Here is a 25,567-nt window from a genome sequence, read left to right on the forward strand (position 1 = left end):
GAAAATTTGGGGAAAAGTTGGAGGTGGGCAAAGAGGCCAGAATTAACATTGAAGTCAATGGGGAAATTAATGGTGGTCTGCCTCCAGTTGTTCAAATTATTTCCCTTGATATTTCGAAGGTGAAGGCTGACAGCTGTCAATCATTCTGGGCTAGTGGCTATGATGCCTGTCACTTTGTACTGGCCACGAAAGAGTGTTAACCTGATTGCATAACAAGTGGACACGTTTTTCTATAATAGTCTTGGTTATTCTTATATTTTTTTCTTGTTATATATTCTTGGTAACAAACAAGATTAGTCTTCTGGTAAGTGGTTGACGTTGGTCTATCGGATATGTTTGTTTTTAGCTACGATTGGACTGGAGGAGGGTATTCACAAGGGCCCTATTGATATTGCACTTTCGCACCCCTACTCTACCACTAACCAGTGACCGGTTCCCGAATCGGTGTTAAAGGAGACTGGCCATGATCGCACACCAAATTTCAGTCGAATCGATCAGTAACTTTTCATTTTACCGACCTTTTAGCTTCTAGGAGAGATAAGTTTAAAAATGTCGGAATGTCGCGTAAAAATGTCGGGTTAAAATGTCGGGTTGTCTTCAGTCGTGGTGTCGGGTTATCGGCCATATTCCTCTCAATATAATCAATGCTATGGTAAGGTTATATAAACACTGATCCTGGTGTTGGTCAAGAAAGCTCCCAAGGATTTTGCAGCATGGTTTCTCCCTGTCGGTAGTGCAGGACAAAGGGTCTGGCAAAGTACAGAGTCTAATTGTGTAGATGGGACAAAAAAACAAGCTCCTGTGTACACATTGGCGTGCACATGAAAGAATCCTTCACAATCACAGTTGAATTTCGATGAAGAAATGCCACGGTCCATTGAAAATTTCCGTCATAGCACTCTGCTCTAACTGAGCTAATGTAGACAGGCATACACTATACAGTGTACTGTGAGGGAAACTTTGCCCGGATAGCGGCGCTACGGCCTACTCTTATATGAATTCCAACTGTCAGGGGGTCTTTTACGTACTCGCTAATGTACACGAAACCTCAATTTTTCGTCCCATCTAAAAGATTATACCTTATCCCCTGCCAGGATCCTTGCCAGGCCCTCACGCTGGAAAATTCCCGATGAGCTTTCTTGGCCAACGCAGTGATCGAACAAGAGGCCTCAACGTTAGTGAGCCAATGTCTTGCTCACGAGCCACCATTACAACCAGAAAAGTAGGGACATTAAACCCGATTTCCGGAGTGATTCCTTTTTATAAGCCCACATTTTTATGTCCGTCCGTCCACAATTGTTTGTGGACACTCTACAAGTCACAATTTTTATCCGATTTCAACGAAACTTGAAATATAGGTTTATCTCCCTAAGATCTCGGTTCCTTTCGATATTGGCATGGATTGTGGGCCCTGATTGTACGAAAATTTGCGTTTTTAGCTTGTGGACCCTATAGAGGAATAGAGGTCATAATTTTTATCTGATTTTGTTGAAATGTGAAATCTAAGTTTAAAACCCAATGATCTTGGTTCCTTTCGATATTCGCGCCTATCGGACCGTAACTTCCTGAATTATGGCCCCTGAATGTACGAAAAATCATTTTTTTTTAGCTTGTGGACCCTATGGAAGTCACAATTTTATTCTGATTTAAAGAAAACGTTTGAATATATCACCGTTACACCTTAATGACAGTTGAGTTCGAATTTCGTGAAAATCAGACCAAAACTGCCTGACAAAATGGCCGCCCCTCGAACACAAACAGTGTAAAAATATGGTACATAAATATCAAGGTTGTGGACCCTCTAGAGCTTACAATTTTGAACCGATTTTGATGAAACTTGAAATACATGTTTATAACCTAAAGATCTTGGTTCTTTTCGATATATGCGCATATCGGATCGTAACTTCCTGAATTATGGCCCTTGACTGTACAAAAAATCTCGTTTTAGCTTGTGGTCCCTCTAGTGGTGACAAATATTATCCGATTTAAAAAACCGTGTGAATATATCACCGTTACACCGTTATGATGGTTGAGTTTGAATTTCGTGAAAATCGGACCAAAACTGACGGACAAAATGGTCTCCCCTCGTATAACTCAAATGGTGTAAATACATGTATGTGGTGTATCAAGGTTGTAGACCCTCTAGAGGCCACAATTTTTTTCCGATTTTGATGCAACCTTAAATTTATGCTTATATCACAAAGGTGTTGGTTCCTTTCGATATTCGTGCATATCAGATTGTAACTTCCTAAATTATGGCTCTTGATCGTATGAAAAGGCTATAAATACAGTTTTTGTCCAAATTTTGTCATTTCCGGTGACATTGAAAATGTTAAATTGAGTTGAACTAGTCACAATTAACATTATGCATCAAATGGTTCACTTTTATGAAAATCCAAAAATAATTGACTCTTTTACAGGCACAATAGCGTAAAGAGTGACTCATGCAAAATTGACCATTTCTCGGCAACTGCGCATATTACAAATTCATTTTCACATACATTCTCTCCGTATAGATTATTGCTACGAGTTTATGAAAGTAACGAAGTAATATTTTAAAATATGAAAACGCTGTATGGGTTGTAAATAGCTTAATTTTACACCTTTTTATACGCCCACATTTTCATGTGGACGTATTATGCCGTCGCCCCTGGCCCCTGATTGTACCAAAAATCGCGTTTTTAGCTTGTGGACCCTATAGAGGTCATAATTTTTATCCGCTTTTAAAAACCGTATTATTATATCACCGTTACACCCTAAGGATGGCTGAGTTCGAATTTCGTGAAAATCGGCCCAAAATTGACAGACAAAATGGCCGCCGTTCGTTCTCAAATAGCGTAAAAATATGGTATATCAAGGTTGTGGACCCTAAAGAGGGTCACAATTTTTATATGATTTTGTTGAAAATTGAAATGTAAGTTTATAACCCAAAGATCTCGGTTCCTTTCTATATTCGCGCATATTCGGACCGTAACTTCCTGAATTATGGCCCCTGATTGTACGAAAAATTGCGTTTTTAGCTTGTGGACCCTATAGAGGTCATAATTTTTATCCGATTTAAAAAACCCTATTATTATATCACCGTTACACCCTAAGGAAGGTTGAGTTCGTATTTCGTGAAAATCGGCCCAAAATTGACAGACAAAATGGCCGCAGTTCGTTCTCAAATAGCGTAAAAATATGGTATATCAAGGTTGTGGACCCTATAGAGGTCACAATTTTTATACGCCCACATTTTCATGTGGACGTATATTGTCGTCGCCCCTGTCCGTCCGGACGTCTGGACGTCCGTCCGTCCACAATTTGTTTGTGGACACTCTACAGGTCACAATTCTTATCCGATTTTGACGAAACTTGAAATATAGGTTTATCTCCAAAAGATCTTGGTTCCTTTCGATATTGGCATGTATCGGATCGAAACTTCATGGATTATGGCCCCTGTTTGTACGAAAAATCACGTTTTTAGCTTGTGGACACTATAGAGGTCACAATTTTTATCCGATTTTGTTCAAACTTGAAATCTAAGTTGATAATCCAAAGATCTTGGTTCCTTTTGATATTCGCGCATATCGGACCGTAACTTCCTGAATTATGGCCCCTGATTGTACCAAAAATCGTGTTTTTAGCTTGTGGACCCTATAGAGGTCATAATTTTTATCTGATTTAAAAAACCGTTCAATTATTTCACCGTTACACCCTAAGGATGGCTGAATTCGAATTTCGTGAAAATTGGCCCGAAACTGACAGACTAAATGGCCGCCGTTCGTTCTCAAATAGCGTAAAAATATGGTATATCAATGTTGTGGACACTATAGAGGTCACAATTTTTATCCGATTTTGTTGAAACTTGAAATGTAAGTTGATAATCCAAAGATCTCGGTTCCTTTCGATATTCGCGCATATTGGACCCTAACTTCCTGAATTATGGCCCCTGATTGTACGAAAAATCGCGTTTTTAGTTTGTGGACCCTATAGCGGTCATAATTTTTATCTGATTTAAAAAAAACTTATTTTTATATCACCGTTACTCCGTAAGGACGGCTGAGTTCGAATTTCGTGAAAATCGACCCAAAATTGACAGACAAAATGGCTGCCGTTCTTTCTCAAATAGCGTACAAATATGGTATATCAAGGTTGTGGACCCTATAGAGGTCACAATTTTTATCCGATTTTGTTGAAACTTGAAATGTAAGTTTATAACCCAAAGATCTCGGTTCCTTTCGATATTCACGCATATCAAATTGTAATTTCCTGAATTATGGCCCTTGATTGTTGGAAAAATCACTTTCTTGTTAGCTTGTTCTCTATCCATCTCTCGAAAATGTGGGCGTATCCTGCCTGGCAGCTGCTGGTTATCCGATTTTGTTGAAACTTGAAATGTAAGTTTATAACCCAAAGATCTCGGTTCCTTTCGATATTTGCGCATATCAGACCGTAACTTCCTGAATTATGGCCCCTGATTGTACGAAAAATCGCGTGTTTAGCTTGTGGACCCTATAGAGGTCATAATTTTTATCTGATTTAAAAAACCGCATTATTATATCCTGAATTATGGCCCCTGATTGTACGAAAAATCGCATTTTTAGTTTGTGGACCCTATAGAGGTCATAATTTTTATCCGATTTGAAAAAAACGTATTATTATATCACCGTTACACCCTAAGGACGGCTGAGTTCGAATTTCGTGAAAATCGGCCCAAAATTGACAGACAAAATGGCCGCCGTTCGTTCTCAAATAGCGTAAAAATATGGTATATCAAGGTTGTGGACACTATAGAGGTCACAATTTTTATCCGATTTTGTTGAAACTTGAAATGTAAGTTTATAACCCAAAGATTTCGGTTCCTTTCGATATTCACGCATACCGGACCGTAACTTCCTGAATTATGGCCCCTGATTGTACGAAAAATCACGTTTTTAGCTTGTGGAGCCTATAGAGGTTATATATTTTATCAGATTTAAAAAAACGTATTATTATATCACCGTTACACCCTAAGGACGACTGAGTTCGAATTTCGTGAAAATCGGCCCAAAATTGACAGACCAAATGGCTGCCGTTCTTTCTCAAATAGCGTAAAAATGTGAATATATCAAGGTTGTGGACCCTATAGAGGTCACAATTTTTATCCGATTTTGTTGAAACTTGAAATGTAAGTTTATAACCCAAAGATCTCGGTTCCTTTCGATATTCACGCATATCGAATTGTAATTTCCTGAATTATGGCCCTTGATTGTTGGAAAAATCACTTTCTTGTTAGCTTGTTCTCTATCCATCTCTCGAAAATGTGGGCGTATCCTGCCTGGCAGCCGCTGGTTATCCGATTTTGTTGAAACTTGAAATGTAAGTTTATAACCAAAAGATCTCGGTTCCTTTCGATATTTGCGCATATCAGACCGTAACTTCCTGAATTATGGCCCCTGATTGTACGAAAAATCACGTTTTTAGCTTGTGGACCCTATAGAGGTCATAATTTTTATCCGATTTAAAAAAACGTATTATTATATCACCGTTACACCCTAAGGACGGCTGAGTTCGAATTTCGTGAAAATCGGCCCAAAATTGACAGACAAAATGGCCGCCGTTCGTTCTCAAATAGCGTAAAAATATGGTATATCAAGGTTGTGGACCCTATAGAGGTCACAATTTTTATCTGATTTTGTTGAAACTTGATGTAAGTTTATACCCAAAGATCTTGGTTCCTTTTGATATTTGCGCATATCGGACCGTAACTTCCTGAATTATTGCCCCTGATTGTACGAAAATACGCGTTTTTAGCTTGTTGACCTTATAGAGGTCATAATTTTTATACGCCCACATTTTCATGTGGGTGTATTATGCCGTCTCCCGTGTCCGTCCGGACGTCCACAATTGTTTGTGGACTCTCTACAGGTCACAATTCTTATCCGATTTTGACGAAAATTGAAATATAGGTTTATCCCCAAAAGATATCGGCTGCTTTCGATATTGGCATGTATCGGATCGAAACTTCATGGATTATGGCCCCTGATTGTACAAAAAATCCCGTTTTTAGCTTGTGGACCCTATAGAGGTCACAATCTTTATCCGATTTTTTTGAAACTTGAAATGTAAGTTTATAACCCAAAGAACTTGGTTCCTTTCCATATTCGCGCATATCGGACTGTAACTTCCTGAATTATCGCCCCTGATTGTACGAAAAATCGCGTTTTTAGCTTGTGTACCCTATAGAGGTCATAATTTTTATCCGATTTAAAAAAACGTATTATTATATCACCGTTACACCCTAAGGAAGGTTGAGTTCGAATTTCGTGAAAATCGGCCCAAAATTGACAGACAAAATGGCTGCCGTTCGTTCTCAAATAGCGTAAAAATATGGTATATCAGGGTTGTGGACCCTATAGAGGTCATAATTTTTATCCGATTTTGTTGAAAATTGAAATGTAAGTTTATAACCCAAAGATCTCGGTTCCTTTCGATATTCGCGCATATCGGACTGTAACTTCCTGAATTATGGCCCCGGATTGTACGAAAAATCACGTTTTTAGCTTGTGGATCCTATAGAGGTCATAATTTTTATCTGATGTAAAAAAACGTATTATTATATCACCGTTACACCCTAAGGAAGGTTGAGTTCGAATTTCGTGAAAATCGGCCCAAAATTGACAGACAAAATGGCCGCCGTTCGTTCTCAAATAGCGTAAAAATATGGTATATCAAGGTTGTGGACCCTATAGAGGTCACAATTTTTATCCGATTTTGTTGAAACTTGAAATGTAAGTTTATAACACAAAGATCTCAGTTCCTGTCGATATTCGCGCATATTGAATTGTAATTTCCTGAATTATGGCCCTTTATAGTAGGAAAAATCACTTTCTTGTTAGCTTGTTCTCTATCCATCTCTCGAAAATGTGGGCGTATCCTGCCTGGCAGCCGCTGGTTATCTGATTTAAAAAGACGTATTATTATATCACCGTTATACCCTAAGGACGGCCGAGTTCGAATTTCGTGAAAATCGGCCCCAAACTGACAGACAAAATGGTCGCCCTTCGTTCTCAAATAGCGTAAAAATATGATATATCAAGGTTGTAGACCCTATGGAGGTCACAATTTTAATTTGATTTTGTTGAAACTTGAAATGTAAGTTTATAACCCAAAGATCTTGGTTCCTTTCGATATTCGTGCATATCGGACTGTAACTTCCTGAATTATGGCCCCTGATTGTATGAAAAATCGCGTTTTTAGCTTGTGGACCCTATAGAGGTCATAATTTTTATCCGATTTAAAAAAACGTATTATTATATCACCGTTACACCCTAAGCACGACTGAGTTCGAATTTCGTAAAAATCGGCCCAAAAGTGACATAAGATGGCCGCACTTCGTTCTCAAATAGCGTAAAAATATGGTATATCAAAGTTGTGGACCCTATAGAAGTCACAATTTTTATCCAATTTTGTTGAAACTTGAAATGTAAGTTTATAACCCAAAGATCTCGGTTCCTTTCGATATTCGCGCATATCGGACTGTAACTTCCTGAATTATGGCCCCGGATTGTACGAAAAATCACGTTTTTAGCTTGTGGATCCTATAGAGGTCATAATTTTTATCCGATTTAAAAAAACGTATAATTATATTACCGTTACACCATAAGGACGACTGAGTTCGAATTTCGTGAAAATCGGCCCAAAATTGACAGACAAAATGGCCGCCGTTCGTTCTCAAATAGCGTAAAAATATGGTATATCAAGGTTGTGTACCCTATAGAGGTCACAATTTTTATCCGATTTTGTTGAAACTTGAAATGTAAGTTTATAACCCAAAGATCTCGGATCTTTGCGATATTCGCGGATATCGGACCATAACTTCCTGAATTATGGCCCGTGATTGTACGAAAAAACGCATTTTTAGCTTGTGGACCCTGTAGAGGTCATAATTTTTATTCAATTTACAAAAACGTATTATTATATCACCGTTACACCATAAGGACGACTGAATTCGAATTTCGTGAAAATCGGCCCAAAATTGACAGACAAAATGGCCGCCGTTCGTTCTCAAATAGCGTAAAAATATGGTATATCAAGGTTGTGGACCCTATAGAGGTCACAATTTTTATCCGATTTTGTTGAAACATGAAATGTAAGTTTATAACCCAAAGATCTCGGTTCCTTTCGATATTCCCGCATATCGGACTGTAACTTCCTGAGTTATGGCCCCTGATTGTACGAAAAATCAAGTTTTTAGCTTGTGGACCCTATAGAGGTCAAAATTTTTATCCGATTTAAGAAAACCTATTATTATATCACCGTTGCACCATAAGGACGATTGAGTTCGAATTTCGTGAAAATCGGCCCAAAATTGACAGACAAAATGGCCGCCGTTCGTTCTCAAATAGCGTAAAAATATGGTATATCAAGGTTGTGGACCCTATAGAGGTCACAATTTTTATCCGATTTTGTTGAAACTTGAAATGTAAGTTTATAACCCAAAGATCTCGGTTCCTTTCGATATTCCCGCATATCGGTCCGTAATTTCCTGAATTATGGCCCCTGATTGTACGAAAAATCAAGTTTTTAGCTTGTGGACCCTATAGTAGGGTGACCCACCATAAATAAATATCTCCATATATCTCGACAATTACGCCACAATATTTATATATATGCCAAGCCTCAAATCAGTTTCACACAATTACAGTCACTAAATAAACGATCATGTTGTACTTAATTAGCTATGACCATTAATCATGTATAAATAATAGACTGAAAACTGGTTCCAAGAGTCGTCCATAACATCCAGACAATTTTGAGTAAAAGATAGGTTACGTGCCCTTGTTTTGAAATTAGTCTCGCTTAACCAGTCTATCGACCATTCTACGTCTGATTGACAGGTCGGGATAATCAAGACTACTTTTTTACGAAACATAACAGAAAGCTAGAACAAGAAATTGAATTTAGAAATAAGCACGTTAGGTAGCTCAACAATCGTTTTAAGAAGCTTGTAAAAGTAAAATGAAACTACTGCTAGTATCATGTTCCTGTCTAACCCGAGTGATTCAGAGATATTATTTGTACTAAACCAAAAGATGCCGCTCTTAACGGTACAGTTAATGATAAAGCGATTTAAAAAATGAAACGAACATAATTTCTAAATCTGCTGTAATAACCAAGAAGCTTAATTTTACTGCTATTCAAAATCGTCAACAATAAATTTTTTACGGCTGTAATAGTTGATAGATTTGTAGAGAATTGCACGTGCCATGGCTATTTGTAGTATCATACTGTCAGAAAGTTGGTCTCGACACGGCGAATGTGCACGCTTCAGTGGTAGTCTCGAAATATCAGCGGTGGACTGTATTTCTGTGAGTACATGGGTCACCCTACCTATAGAGGTCAAAATTTTTATCCGATTTAAAAAAAACTATTTTTGCACCATAAGGACGATTGAGTTCGAATTTCGTGAAAATCGGCCCAAAATTGACAGACAAAATGGCCGCCGTTCGTTCTCAAATAGCATAAAAATATGGTATATCAAGGTTGTGGACCCTATAGAGGTCTCAATTTTTATCCGATTTTGTTGAAACTTGAAATGTAAGTTTATAACCCAAAGATCTTGGTTCCTTTCGTTATTTGCGCATATCGGACCGTAACTTCCTGAATTATGGCCCCTGATTGTACGAAAAATCGTGGTTTTAGCTTGTGGACCCTATAGAGGTCATAATTTTTATCCGATTTAAAAAAACGTATAATTATATCACCGTTACACCATAAGGACAACTGAGTTTGAATTTCATGAAAATCGGCCCAAAATAGACAGACAAAATGGCCGCCGTTCGTTCTCAAATAGCGTAAAAATATGGTATATCAAGGTTGTGGACCCTATAGAGGTCACAATTTTTATACGCCCACATTTTCATGTGGACGTATTATGCCGTCGCCCCTGTCTGTCCGGACGTCCACAATTGTTTGTGGACTCTCTACAGGTCACAATTCTTATCCGATTTCGACGAAACTTGAAATATAGGTTTATCCCCAAAAGATCTCGGCTGCTTTCGATATTGGCATGTATCGGATCGAAACCTCATGGATTATGGCCCCTGTTTGTACGAAAAATCACGTTTTTAGCTTGTGGACCCTATAGAGGTCACAATTTTTATCCGATTTTGTTGAAACTTGAAATGTAAGTTTATAACCCAAAGATCTCAGTTCCTTTCGATATTTGCGCATATCGGACAGTAACTTCCTGAATTATGGCCCCTGATTGTACGAAAAATCACGTTTTTAGCTTGTGGACCCTATAGAAATCATAATTTTTATCCGATTTAAAAAACCGTTCTATTATATCACCGTTACACCCTAAGGATGACTGAGTTCGAATTTCGTGAAAATCGGCCCAAAATTGACAGACAAAATGGCCGCCGTTCGTTCCCAAATAGCGTAAGAATATGGTATATCAAGGTTGTGGACCCTATAGGGGTCACAATTTTTATCCGATTTTGTTGAAACTTGAAATGTAAGTTTATAACCGAAAGATCTCGGTTCCTTTCAATATTCGTGCATATCGGACCGTAACTTCCTGAATTATGGCCCCTAATTGTACGAAAAATCACGTTTTTAGCTTGTGGACCCTATAGAGGTCAAAATTTTTATCCGATTTAAAAAAACATATTATTATATCACCGTTACACCCTAAGGACGACTGAGTTTGAATTTCATGAAAATCGGCCCAAAATTGACAGACAAAATGGCCGCCGTTCATTCTCAAATAGCATAAAAATATGGTATATCAAGGTTGTGGACCCTATAGAGGTCATAGTTTTTATCCGATTTAAAAAACCGTATTATTATATTACCGTTGCACCATAAGGACGATTGAGTTCGAATTTCGTGAAAATCGGCCCAAAATTGACAGACAAAATGGCTGCCGTTCGTTCTCAAATAGCGTAAAAATATGGTATATCAAGGTTGTGGACCCTATAGAGGTCACAATTTTTATCCGATTTTGTTGAAACTTGAAATGTAAGTTTATAACACAAAGATCTCAGTTCCTTTCGACATATGCGCATATCGAATTGTAATTTCCTGAATTATGGCCCTTGATTGTAGGAAAAATCACTTTCTTGTTAGCTTGTTCTCTATCCATCTCTCGAAAATGTGGGCGTATCCTGCCTGGCAGCCGCTGGTTATCTGATTTTGTTGAAACTTGAAATATAAGTTTATTACCCAAAGATCTTGGTTCCTTTCGATATTCGCGCATATCAGACCTTAACTTCCTGAATTATGGCCCGTGATTGTACGAAAAATTGCGTTTTTACCTTGTGGACCCTATAGAGGTCATAATTTTTATTCGATTTAAAAAAACGTTTTATTATATCACCGTTACACCCTAAGGACGACTGAGTTGGAATTTCGTGAAAATCTGCCCAAAATTGTCAGACAAAATGGCTGCCCTTCGTTCTCAAATAGCGTAAAAATTGGGTATTTCAAGGTTGTGGATCCTATATAGGTCACAATTTTTATGCGATTTTGTTGAAACTTGAAATGTAAGTTTATAACCCAAAGATCTTGGTTCCTTTCGATATTCGCGCATATCGGACAGTAACTTCCTGAATTATGGCCCCTGATTGTACGAAAAATCGCGTTTTTAGCTTGTGGACCCTATAGAGGTCAAAATTTTTATCCGATTTAAAAAACCGTATTATTATATCACCGTTACACCATAAGGACGACTGAGTTCGAATTTCGTGAAAATTGGCCTAAAATTGACAGACAAAATGGCCGCCGTTCTTTCTCAAATAGCGTAAAAATATGGTATATCAAGGTTGTGGACCCTATAGAGGTCACAATTTTTATCCGATTTTGTTGAAACTTGAAATGTAAGTTTATAACCCAAAGATTTTGGTTCCTTTCGATATTTGCGCATATCAAATTGTAATTTCCTGAATTATGGCCCTTGATTGTACAAAATTTAGAGGTCACAATTTTTTTATCCGATTTAAAAAAAACGTGTGAATATATCACCGTTACACACTAAGATCTTGGTTCCTTTTGATAATCGGTGTATCCGAAGTAACTTCCTGGATTATGACCCCTGATTGTTCGAAAAATCACATTTTTAGCTTGTGGATTCTCTAGAGGTCACAATAAATTGTCCCCCGCGTTTTTAGCTTGTCCCTCTAGAGGTCACAATTATTATCAGATTTAAAAAAAGCCTTTGAATAAATCACTGTTACATCGTAATGTTGGTTGAATTCGAATTTCGTGAAAATCGGACCAAAACTGTTGGACAAAATGACCGCCCCTCATATGCAAATAGTGGAAACATCTGGTACATGTATATGAAGGTTGTGGACCCTCAACAGGTCACAATTTTGATCCGAATTTGATGAAACTTGAAATACGTGTTTATAAACCACAGATCTTGGTTCCTTTCGATATTTTTCCATATCGGATCGTAAGGCTGACCTTAAAAATATCTTTGTTTCGCCTAACGCGATCGACAAACTAAAACCACCCCCGACTTAAATTATTTTATTGCACTTTTCCACGATCTTTTTATTTTATTTTGTGTGTCAACCTGAAATATATCACGAGAGTTATTTCCCTTTACTATGGCTATGGTTTGATTCATTATTGAAACTGATTGATCAAGACGAAAGCGTCATAGGTGTCGCTTCTCAACAAAATGGTTGCAGACGAATACACGTCCATTCCCACGAAATGATTCTGCTTCTATGTCTGTGGTGCATAGTTTTAAACATGACGACGATATTTTCAATATCCGTTTTCGAGAAAAATGAAGGCACAACCCGCAGTATCGTTAAAAACGTGTTGAAGGAGTTTCACACTTCAAGTTCGTGGCAAATCGTGTGCGAGTCGGGCATCACGAAAAATTCCCGATGTCATTCACTCATTGATTTTTTTGCCAATTGAATAAAGAAGACGAATGTTTCCACCCGGAAAATTATTAAGCTGTCAAATTAGCTCTTAAGTTTAATAAAAAAAACTTTCAGTTGGTTACTTTTTACGTCGGACCCCAAATTCATTAAACAAAATTAATGAATCTGTAGTATACAGCTAATAAGTTTTCTGTATTGATTTCTCTAACTTTAAAAAAAAATCTGAAAAAAAAAACGACCTACCGACCCTTCTCCTCGATTGTGGGTCGGGTTTGGTGAAACAAAGATATTTTTAAGGTCAGCCTAACTTCCTGAATTATGGCCCTTGATTGTACAAAATTTAGAGGTCACAATTTTTATCCGATTTAAAAGAAACGTGTGAATATATCACTGTACACACTAAGATCTTGGTTCCTTTTGATAATCGGTATATCCGAAGTAACTTCCTGGATTATGACCCCTGATTGTTCGAAAAATCGTATTTTTAGCTTGTGGATTCTCTAGAGGTCACAATTTTTTTCCGATTTTAAAAACCGTTCAAATATAAAACCTTCCACGATAATGAAGGTTGAATTCGAATTTGGGCCGTTCTTTGTACGCAAATTGCGTAAAAGTATGTAATACGAAGGTTGTGGACGCTCTAGAGGTCACAATTTTTATCCTATTTTGATGAAACTTTGAAATGTATGTTCATAACCCAAAGATCTCGGTTCCTTTCGATATTCTCGCATATCGGACCATATCTTGCAGGATTATGGACCCTGATAGTACAAAAAATCACATTATTTTTTTAGCTCGCTCTCTGTCCATCTCTTGCAAAATGTGGGTGTATCTTGTATGGCAACAGCTTGTTTATTTTATACACATGCTGACAGAGGCTTAATTTTAAGAATATTATTGAAGGCTATATCATAGTCGTACAGAATTTTATTTTATAGCGATTTCAGTTATGGTTGTCATGTGATCATTGTGCCGTTTGTGTATCATCGACGAATGAATAAAAACTTTTTCAAGTTACGTGGTGGACAAAAGACTAAAAATTGTGCTATGAATAAATGCCATGGTACCGTATCAGCTTATTTTGGCTACAGCATTTTCTGGATATTACTTTTGACTCAATTTAAGTGTTTACCAAAAATTCCATCTGATTGTTTTATTTTTCTCCCCCGCCTTTCGAAGAAAGCGGGGACTATTAAAATGGGTTCGTCCGTCTGTCTGTCTGTCCGTCCGCCTGTCTGTCTGTCTGTCCGTCCGTCCGTCCGTCTGTCTGTCTGTTCGTCACACTTTTTTGGACACAATAACTCTCTTTCTAATTGAACTAGAATGTGTTTATTAGGTCAATACCTCGATGGAGTTCGAAGATGAGCATTTTCAGCTTAGGGTAAGCGGAGATAAGCAATTTGATTGGTTGATGCTTTGGGACACGATAACTTTAGTTGTAATTAAGTGAGAATGATGAAACTTGGTGTATAGTTTCATTACATCAATACCTTGACTAAGTTCGATAATGAGCATTTTCTGCTCAGGGTAAAAGAGCGATAAGCAATTTGATTGGCCAAGATTTTGGAACACAATAATTCTCCTAATTGAGCTAGAATGTTCAAACTTGGTGTAGGTGTTTATAATTATTGGGTCAATGCCTTGATGGAGTTCGAAGATGAGCATTTTCTGCTTAGGGTAAGCAGAGATAAGCAATTTGATTGGTTGATGCTTTGGGACACGATAACTTTAGTTCTAATTAAGTGAGAGTGAGAACACTTGGTGTATAGCTTTATTACATCAATACCTTGACTAAGTTCGATAATGAACATTTTCTACTGAGGGTAAGGCTGACCTTAAAAATATCTTTGTTTCACCAAACCCGACCCACAATCGAGGAGAAGGGTCGGTAGGTCGGGTTTTTTTTCAGATTTTTTTTTTGAAGAGCTAATTTGACAGCTTGATAATTTTCCGGGTGCAAACATTCGTCTTCTTTTATTGGCAAACAAATCAATGACATCGGGATTTTTCTTGATGCACGACTCGCACACAAATTGCGACAAACTCACGTTTGAAACTCCCTCAACACGTTTTTAACGATCGTGCGGGTTGTGCCTTTATTTTTCTCGAAAACGGATATTGAAAATATCGTCGTCATGTTTAAAACGACGCCCACAGACATAGAGGCAGAATCATTTCGTGGGAATGGACGTGCTTTCGTCTGCAACCATTTTGTTGAGAAGCGACACCTATGACGCTTTTGTCTTGATCAACCAGTTTCAATAATGAATCAAACCATAGCCATAGTAAAGGGAAATAACTCTCGTGATATATTTCAGGTTGACACACAAAATAAAATAAAAAGATCGCGGAAAAGTGCAATAAAATAATTTAAGTCGGGGGTGGTTTTAGTTAGTCGGTCGCGTTAGGCGAAACAAAGATATTTTTAAGGTCAGCCTAAGCAGAGCGATAAGCAATTTGATTGGTTGAGACTTTGGAACACAATAACTCTCCTTCAAATTGAGGTAGAATGTTCAAACTTGGTGTAGGCATTCATTTGGTGAATCCCTTGATGGAGTTCGATGATGAACATTGTCTGCTTACGGTAGGCAGAGATAAGCAATCTGATTGGTTGATGCTTTAGGGCACGATAACTTTGGTTATAATGAAGTGAGAGTGATGAAACTCTGAATATAGATTCATTATATCATTACCTTGACTAAGTTCGATTGTGCGAATTTTCTGCCTGGGCTAAGGAGTGATAAACAATTTGTATGGTCAAGACTTTGGAACATAAAAACTCTGCTTTTAATTGAGGTAGAATGTTTAAACCTGATGTAGATGTTCATTAGGTGAATGTCTTGACTGATTTCAATGAATAACATTTCAAGCGAAAGCTAAGCAGAGCTAATCAATTTTATTGGTCGATGCTTTGGGAAGAGATAATCTTGATTCTATCTGATAGAGGGTGATGAAACTCAGTGTGTAGTTTGATTGCTCGATACTTTTGGAAAAAATAAATGTGCGATTAATTAATATATTTATTTGGGGATTTCGGCGGAGGACATCAGCCTCACTGTTGGCTTGTTATCATTGTTGTTGTATTTTGGTGTTTTAGATTAACACAATAAACACAATTTTGTTTTTTAGACAGTATTATTAATTAAGATTCGGAGGATTTGTGCAGATTCCATATATGATGAATTTCTAGACCTGAGCTACCGTCTCTTTGTCCGCAGGTATTATGTTTATTGCCCTGTCTTTCTGAAGTTCTTTGAGGGCTTTAGGTGTGGTTGTTAGGTTGTCACCTGTGATGAGGCTACCAATGATAACAGTTTTGGTAATATATTCGTTCTGAGATGTTTTAAAAGGTGCTTGGGTTGAGTTTTAGTTTGTTGATATTATTGGTATGGTTGCATTTCACAAGGATGTATAGATAGTTTGGCATTGGCTTCAATCTGTTTCGAAGAATGTTATATGATAAAGAGTTGCGGTGAGTCAATTACGGTCACTCGGTTAACCGGTCACGGTTCGGTTGCACTGTTGAACCGGTTCAAAAAATTACTATTCGGTATTCGTTTTCATATGATACCTGACCTTCAAACCCAGGAATGATAGCCACAATATTGTTTTCTTTCACTAAGACCACATAATTATTTCAAATAGCACATGTCATTTGTGATAAGCCTCGGGAAGTTAACGACTGTAAATTCCCACTCCAAGTTTTGACATTACGTTATTAGCCCTCGCTGTCAAGCATTAATTGCCTCAACTGACTGACAAATTAATTGTTTTACAGTATTAACCTCATCAATCCATAAACAAAGTCTCAAAATAAAACAAGTATGAAGTGATGAAATAATATTAAAATAGATAGGATATAATTTAGTAAAATTGTTTATACATGTATTATCACTCGAGCGCACGATGCTGTGCCGATGGGGTCAAAGTTGACATACGGGTCACTGGTACCATAGGATACAGCATGGCTTGCGACAGAAACACGTGTAGTAAATCCTTTGGAATTAGCTGTTGTTGAATAATCAAACTTATTTTGTATTTAAAAATCCAAAGGTATGCTTTCAAATATTGAGTTCATAACTAATCTTATGAAGTATTAGTGAAGCTTTTTTTTTTTTTTTAAATCAACATGATTTCAAATCAATTCAACTGGTCTATACGTGACCTGTCAACGCGCAAGTTGGAGAAATGAAACATTAAGAATGAATGAATTAATGGAATTTGAACTGACTGTTAACTTAAAAACTGTAATACTAATAATATATTATCAAGTCTTATTTTGATGCAACAAATATTTTCATAGAAAATTTTTATGGGTTAACTGGTTACGGTTGGGTTTTTAACGACCAGTTAACCGGTTCAAGAATTTTTGAACCATTACATCCTTATTGGGAGCAGTCCGATTTACAGTTTGTACGTTCCACGTGGCAGCGAGACTTTAGAACATGTTGACTCTCCTTTTTACACGCCCACTTTGAAATGTGCTCGTATATTGCCATCAACCCTGTCTGTCCATCCGGCATCCACGAGCTAAGGGCTAAAGTTAATATCTGATTGACTTTAAAGGGACCATCACAGGCCACGAAATTTCAAATTTTGGTGTAACCAGAAAAATGGTTGCGAGTTTATGCTCTTCATAACCATTTTCTTTGATTACGCCAGATGACCATTGCGTAACCAATTGGTTACATAAAATGGTTGCGCTATTTTCATGTTTTATCCAGATTTAAATGGTGCTATTATTATTCATTTCCACTTGCAGTGAATGTATTTTTAAAAGAAATAACTTGACTAATTTATATATATTTATATTTAATATTATATTTTGAGGTTCAGTGTTTATGACTTTAATCCCACGGTACATCCCCATTTAAACATTAGAAAAAATTGTTCCACTTCACTAAATCCCTATATTTTAAAAATTCTTTTATCAATCAGCTTTTTCAAACATTACTAATGGATTTTCGTTTTTATATCATATCTGAACTTCAAAAACCATGAATGGTAGCTACCATACTGTTTTCGGTCACTAAAGACTACATACGTGCTTCATATTACACTTGTCATTTGTAATCATTCTTCCAAGTACGTAGACGTAGCCAGGTGCAGATCCAGAAGGGTTGGGGGGGTGTCTGGGGTCCCCCCCCAGCCCCTCTGCTCAGCAACATAAAATTATTTGCAACCTTTTTTATGAGAAAAGTGTCATAATTGTGCTTTATCCTTTATTGGCAGAACAGGATATTGGATTTCTCTGTTTAAAAAGATCAATGTGTATGTATATATGCCAAAATGACGCAAACCCCCTACTGCAAAAATTCCTGGATCCGCCCCTGGTAGCATGAGATAGCCTCACTCATAGGTAGCGACTGATTGACAAACAGTATTTATTAACTGCGGCACTCTATACACAAAGTCTCAAAAGGAAACAGAATAGTTTGATGTCATGAAATAATATTAAAATTGACAGGACAGTAAAATCGTTTACAGCGATGCCAGAGGGGGTCAAAGTTGACGACATACATATAGGTCATTGGTACTACCGTACAGCATGGCTATAGTGAAAACTGAAAGGGACACGTGTAGTAAATTATTTGGAAATCTACCTGGCATGTTAAATGGTCAAACTCATTTCTCATTTTGTGTTCGAAAATCCAAAGGTACACTTTCAAATATTATGGCAGCTGTCAAAATACCTGATCTGTCAAAGTACTGGTAAGATGGAGAAATGAAATGCCAAGAATGAATGAATGCAGTTTGTGCTATAATACAGATAATTTAGACCTGTGTCACAAAGTCATCCTGTATAAAAATTGATCAAATGTGAATAAATTTGTTAGTGAAATTTGTTAACGTAACCGATATTTCAATTTGCGTAACCAGGAAATCAGTCGCATGTTTTTGAGCTGGTGCGACCGCAAGAACCGATTGGTATCGTTTGCATGAAATTTTGTGACCTGCATCAGATGGTCACCATCCCGATTTTAACAGAGTTTCCGAAATAAAAGTCTGTGTACGTATTAAATTTAAGCGCCAAATTATGGACCGATGGTATACATGTATTTACCTTGTCATAAAATTTTCGTCTAAGGCTAAGCAGAGCTAAACAATGTGATATGGTTCAGACTTTCTAATAAATGTGAAAGTGATGAAACTTTGAGTATAGTTTCATTACATCAATACCTTGATTAAGTTCGACAATGACAATTTTCTGCCTTGACCAAGTAGTGATAATGGATTTGATTGGTCAAGACTCTGGAACACAATAACTGTGTTTTTAATTGAGGTAGAATGTTCAATCTTGGTAATTTTGCTTGGTCAATGCTTTCAGACACGATAACTTCTCTTCTGGTCAAGGTACATGTATCTAGTGATGATACTTCACTATTCATCATGACCTTGACTAAGTTCGATCATGAATCTTTCTGCCAAAGCTACATGTAAGTATAGATAAGCAGTTTGATTGCTGGTTGCTTAATTGCTTTATATAAAGAGAAATATGCAATTAGTTAATGTGTGAACTATGTATTTTGGAATTCAGCCATGGCAAATCAGCCTCACTGTTGGCTTGTGAGCACTAGAAAGAACTACATGTAGCAGTCAATCAAATTTTAATTATTTCTGATAGGTTGTTACTGACTTTTAGCCTCTTGCAAAGGCTCCCATTACCATCAAGAGAATAAATATGTGATAACATTTGTGGACTGCTGGAACAACTTAGCTGCTGTAGGGATGTGAGTTCATCAGGACTTTCCGGCATGGTTTCCCCTTGTCAGCGGTGCAGGACGGATGGCCTAACAAGGACAGCTGTCTAGTCATTCGGATGGGACAAAAAACCAAGGTGACTCACGTCCTGTGTACCAATTGGCATGTACGTAAAAGATCCTTTGGCAGATGGAATTTGATATAAGAGTAGGCAAAATTTCCCTCATAGCGCACTGCATTGACGTATGCCCGTCTTCATTAGCCAAGTGAGCAGAACAGTAGGACATTAAACTGCATTTCATTTTAGGGATATGTTTTATTGCCTGGCAACATATCTTTATATATTGAAATCTTATATCTTTTCAGGTCAATGTTGCCTGTAAATTGAAAATTTAAAGATGTCTGGTAAGAAAGGATCTAATCGTGTGAAAGGTAACTTGAAGCCATCAAGTAGCAGTCAAGCTGCAAGTTTACTGGCTGGCCAAACTCCTGGCTTTATTGGTTTTGGTGCCCAAACGTCACCATCTTTTGTTCCTCTAAGCCATATTTTGGATGATGTAGATAGCACTTTAGACTCTGATGTACGACTTTTACTTCGAAAATTATCTAAAAGAGACACAACTACAAAAATAAAGGCATTGCAGGAACTGGGAGCAATTTGTCAACAGAAAGATGCAGATGTTATTAAATCCATGCTTCCCTTTTGGCCAAGACTTTACAACAGACTATCTATTGATACTGATCACAAAGTACGAGAGGCTGTTCAACAAACATTTTTAATCATAACTAGTCAAGTTAAGAAGGAAATAGCCCCTTACTTGAAATCAATAATGGGTTGTTGGATATTAAGCCAGTGTGATACCTATCCTACTGTTGCTTCTGCTGCAAATCAAGCTTTCCATAATACCTTCCCAAGTGGGAAACAGAATGAAGCTCTGACAATTTACCGACAAGAAATAATTAATTACTTTGTGGACAATCTAGTAAATAAAACCGCACAGTCCTTAAGTGATTCAAAAACAACTGATTCAGAAGATATGGAAAGTAAATATACCCGTACTGTAGCATCTTCTTTATTAGGTTGTAGAAAACTTATTAGTGCTATACCAGAAGATAAATTGTCAACACTAGTATCATCAATTATCAGCTTGTTTGAAAATGGAAAATTTTGGAAGCATGGAAAATCAGTGGTACCTAGTGTAAAAGCTGGACTTTATTCATTTCTTGCAGTAGTTTGCCAAAGGTACCCTGAAGTAGCAAATAGTTATAGTAGTAAGCTAACTCCGCTAGTACTTCACAACCTTGATATTTCAAATCCATTAATTGTTGGGTCTATGTGGGAAGCCATTCTATCTTTAGTGAATTATTCACCAGTCTGTTGGGAGCATATTTCCTTGCAGAAAGCATTTTGGCCTAAACTGAGGAAATCATTAGAAGGGGGTTGTCATGGTAATGCATCAACAATAGCCCCAAATTTAATGCCTCTGCTCAGCAAAATTCCAGTAAACTTATACCAGTCTGATGGTAAAAGTACTTTTTATCTAGAATTTTTAACATCCATGAGAACAGGATTTAAAGTGGAAAGTGTATCACAAAGTAATATTGAATCTTCAGCTCTAATTAAAGCTTATATTGAATGTTGTCGTTACACCATAAATCAAACAACACTTGTAGAAAATCCGAAAGAAGAGATATCAAAGAATATCCTTGATGTGTGCATTTTAGACCTTTTAAAATCCACACTGACTGAAGAGAAAATATCTGCAATTGCTTCACCTTTGTATTCTTGTGTAGGATCATTTATGAAATCTTTGGATAAGTCTTCAAAAGATAAGGGACTATCAGAATATTTCTGGAATCAGATCAGAGATTTTCTTTTTACCCTATTAAAAGATCAGTCTCATGGAATAACTGACAGGCTCTCAGCTTTAATGAAGGGATTTTTGGTGCCAAGTTTCTCTACTAAGAAGGCTTTAAGATTTGCTGATAATAGTGTACAAAAATATAAAAGAGATCCTGTTACAGTGTTAGTCAACCCAGACACATTGTCCGATAGTTTTTCTGACTTCTATGCTTCTATTTTAGTTTATGTGTATAGTGAAATGATAGTGGAATCCAAACAGGAACTATATTTACCGTTTTTTGCAGACATGTTTGATCTATACATAACTAAAAATATATTATCAAAACTCCTGTCCTTGGAAGAAAATCAAGATAAAAATATTTTTGTTGAATTTTTTAAAGTAGCATGCATGCCATGGCTAAAGTCCAGTTCCCGTTCCTATGTGAGTTCCGAAAATATTGTAACAATTTCTTTCAAATGCTTAGAAAATGTTGAAACAGTTGACTGCTCAGTACTACTTCCAGAACTGATTGAAAACTGTAATGGTCTTATTCAGCGCTGTATTGTTATAGAGAAACTCACAGAGAAACGAAAATTTGATCCTAAAGCTGGAACTATCTTTAGAAGTTCAAGTGTAACTCAGATGATTTTGGGTCTTGTCAGGGAAACCTGTGTATTAAGTACTAAAACAGATAACTCTGATAATAATGAACTTATTGAAAGAGGGTGGAGCGTTATTACTCTTGTTTTATCATCTTGCGGCGAGGAGGAGACTGTGTATGATAATGATTGTGTCGAGGCAGTTATTTTAGCAATAGGAGAAGTACTGAACTCCTTGAACCATACAGCTAGTAACAGTAACTTAGTTCAGGTTGTACAATTCGTTACCAGAGCAGCCTGTTCATTCTTTGATAACCTCAAAGACATTTTGTGCCCGAAAGCTTCTGAAGAACTCATGATGACACTGTTCAGAATAAGTGTTGATTCCTTTTATAACCTAGAAAAAAAAGTATTGGAATGTTGTGAGCGGGCATGGTCAAAGGGTCTAATTCTACTTCTCAAATCTGAAGTTACTGATTTAAATGATGATGGATTTTTATACCAAGCTTGTATATTGATCAAGAAACTTGTCTCGGCTAAAGAGACTAATAGACAGTCATTAATTAGATTACTGAAAAGTGTTGAGATTTTATTGAACAATGTAAAATATAATACAACTTCTAACAAAACAATTCTCCATCTGCTTCTACAACTCCTCCATATACCATTTGGAGAAAAGGAATGCTTAAAATATATCTCCCTCTTGGGTTATGTTTATATCTCTGGTGATGTTTTGTCAGCTGCAGAAAATCTTCCACAGCATATTTCAGTAAGTAGTGCAAACCACCTACCTGTGTTAGTAAACCAAGGAACTCTAAATGCACAACTAGTTCTATTCTGTCGCCGAGGAGGTATGTCAGTAACCATTTCTGAAGAAAGTTCAGACAAAATTGTGAGTTCAGAGTCAAACCTTAGCATTAACATAAATGACTACCTAATTCATGTTTTTCAAGCTTTGTCAATATCAAAAACGCTTCTTGTTCATGAAAAGCTAAAGTCTTGCCAACTTTTGACAGACATAAAGAATTTGGAGGGTATAGTGCAAGCAGTTAAATTGGCACTAACAGATTACGACAAGAAACAATTGTTACAAAAGGCCATCACAGATTCAGAAGAAGAAGGCAAACTCAAATCATTATTGTTAGCTTTCATACTAGATGCCTTTGTTCCCAAATACTGTTCTTTGAATTTTGATGAAATGATGGAGAGATGGAATGACCTTTCTTGTGGAATTGTTCATTCTATACAAACCCTTGCACCCTTTTTCCCTTCTTCTAAAGCCCAGAGACTAGCAGAAATACAAATACCGGTCCTGATATCTTCTATGTCAACTACAAATGAATGGTTAGGATACAGAAGTCTTGCTGTCATTACTTCATGCTTGTCTTCAATGGGTAAAAACTCACAGCCCGAGATCTTTGCATCTTTCAGATCATTGGTTAATAATGTACTTCAGATTGTGAGGAATTGGCGTGGAGCAGATGATCACTTTATGGTGTTAACTGATGAAGATTTGAATGATATTAGAAAAGTACTGTCAAGCATAGAGGTTGCAAAGTTTTTAAATATTGTGATTGTAACAGCTCCTGAAAGTATATCAGATAAAGAATGGGATATGGTTTTATGTTGTGTTGTTGACTGGGTGCATAGAATTAAAAGTTGTGCACATGTTAAAGATCCCCATGTTACATCTGTTGCATTTGCCACAGCTGTTAGTCGTCTTCTATTAGAGATTTCAAAGTGCATAAACGAAAAAGTTAAATATAATGCATCAGAATATCCAGAATGTTTGTCATCAGAGTGGAAAGAATTTTTCAGTGAAGCAATCTTCGGAGAGCTAATTCCGGTATATATAGCTTTGCCAGGACGAAGGTGTTGCTCAGCTGTAGTTAAAATGATGATTACTGCACTGGGAAAGTCTTTGTCTTACTGTAACAAATGCCATATTTTGAAACACAAACTTCCTGTTTATCTAGATGCAGATGATGATTCCTTACTTGAACAAGACACTCAAACATTTTTAAATCATTTCTGTCCCTATTTACTTTGTGAACAGTTGGATGTTCAGAAAACGGTTTATTCGTTACTGGAGAAGATAATGGGTGAAGTTGCCAAGCAATATCAAGAACTTGGTAAAGAAGATGGTTCACAAACCCGAACTGAAGAGTCTTGTATCCAATCCCCCCCAAAGGTATTAATGGGTATAGTTAAGAAGGGAAGACAAGCTATGGAACTAGTTCTCGGTAATTTATCAATTGGTGAACAATATATTATCAGTCCGCATTCCGAAGAATTTCAATTTGTGTATGGGTATATGCTAGCGTGGAAACTCGTATTGACCATCTTCAAAACCGCCAATCCCCAAATGCGAGCGAAATATGCAACATATCTTAAAGAGAATGGCTTAATGGCAGGACTCTTGCGACACATATTTTGTCTTCTTCCATCGGAGAGGACTTTAGCAGCTGTCAGTACCAGTTATTTTATTTCCAACAGTATTGTTAATGCTCTCAACACCAGTGATGTCGATGTACAGCAACAAGCATACAGTCTCCTTTACCAATGTTTGGAGACCACACCCGCATTGGTTCGGCAGTGGTGGATGGATCTAGATAGAAAGACATCATTATATGTGGATAAATTCACAAGCAAATACGTAAGTCCACTACTGTGTGGGGACGAAATATCAGCTGTTCAACCATCTTCAGAGGATTTAGAAGGAATTACAATAAAACCAAGACCATCCACACGTGAAGTAGTGGCTACTTACATCATGGCTGAAGTTAAGATAGTTGTAACCATCACATTACCCGAGAACTTCCCACTAGGAGTCATAGCTGTAAGTAGTGATAAAAGAGTAGGCGCTACGCAGGCTCAGTGGGATCGTTGGTTGTTGCAGCTCAATATTTTTCTCCAGCACCAGAATGGAACTATTATAGAAGGACTTAAGTTATGGAAGAAGAACATCGATAAGAGATTCGATGGTGTAGAGGATTGTATGATTTGTTTTTCTGTGCTCCATGGGACAACATTTCAGTTACCGAAACTTCAATGCCGTACATGCAAGAAGAAATACCACTCTGCTTGCCTTTACAAGTGGTTTAGCACAAGCATGAACTCTACCTGCCCACTTTGTCGGAACTTATTTTGATCTACTATACGTAAATTACTGGATTATACTGTATATTTATTGATATAATTGTTCTTATTATGTAATTATGTATGTGTATAAAGGCATATTTTCGTCTTTTGATTGTAATGTACAACTTAGCTGTCTCAAAAAGAATACCAAATCGTGGTAACCAGTGGAGTATTAGAGCAAAACTGGGACAACCCTGCTCACAAATAAGAAATGAAATGAAATGGAGTTTTACATCCTACTGTTCTGCTCCGACTGGACTAATGAAGACGGGCGTACGCCATACAGTGTACTATAAGGGAAATTCTGCCCGGACAGCGGCGCTACGGCCTACTCTTATATCGAATTCCAACTGCCAGGGGATCTTTTATGTGCACTCCAATGTGTACACGGTACCTCTGGTTTTCATCCCAT

General features: G+C 37.2%; 1 protein-coding gene across 1 annotated transcript; it reads left to right on the plus strand.

The window, feature by feature from the left end:
* Window positions 1–186: 186 nt before the first annotated feature.
* On the plus strand, window positions 187–25,267 carry LOC126828348 (E3 ubiquitin-protein ligase listerin). Its single transcript, XM_050558059.1, has 2 exons — window positions 187–304; window positions 19,938–25,267. The coding sequence occupies exon 2, from the start codon at window positions 19,970–19,972 to the stop codon at window positions 25,163–25,165; it is 5,196 nt and encodes a 1,731-aa protein (XP_050414016.1). The 5' UTR covers window positions 187–304; window positions 19,938–19,969; the 3' UTR covers window positions 25,166–25,267.
* The last annotated feature ends 300 nt before the right edge of the window (window positions 25,268–25,567 follow it).

The sequence above is a fragment of the Patella vulgata genome, chromosome 7 (assembly GCF_932274485.2).
Source record: "Patella vulgata chromosome 7, xgPatVulg1.2, whole genome shotgun sequence".
Lineage (NCBI taxonomy): Eukaryota > Metazoa > Mollusca > Gastropoda > Patellidae > Patella > Patella vulgata.

What these genes read in the sequence shown, in the direction of transcription:
- LOC126828348 (XM_050558059.1), top strand. Translation starts at nt 19,970, where the DNA reads ATGTCTGGTAAGAAAGGATCTAATCGTGTGAAAGGTAACTTGAAGCCA.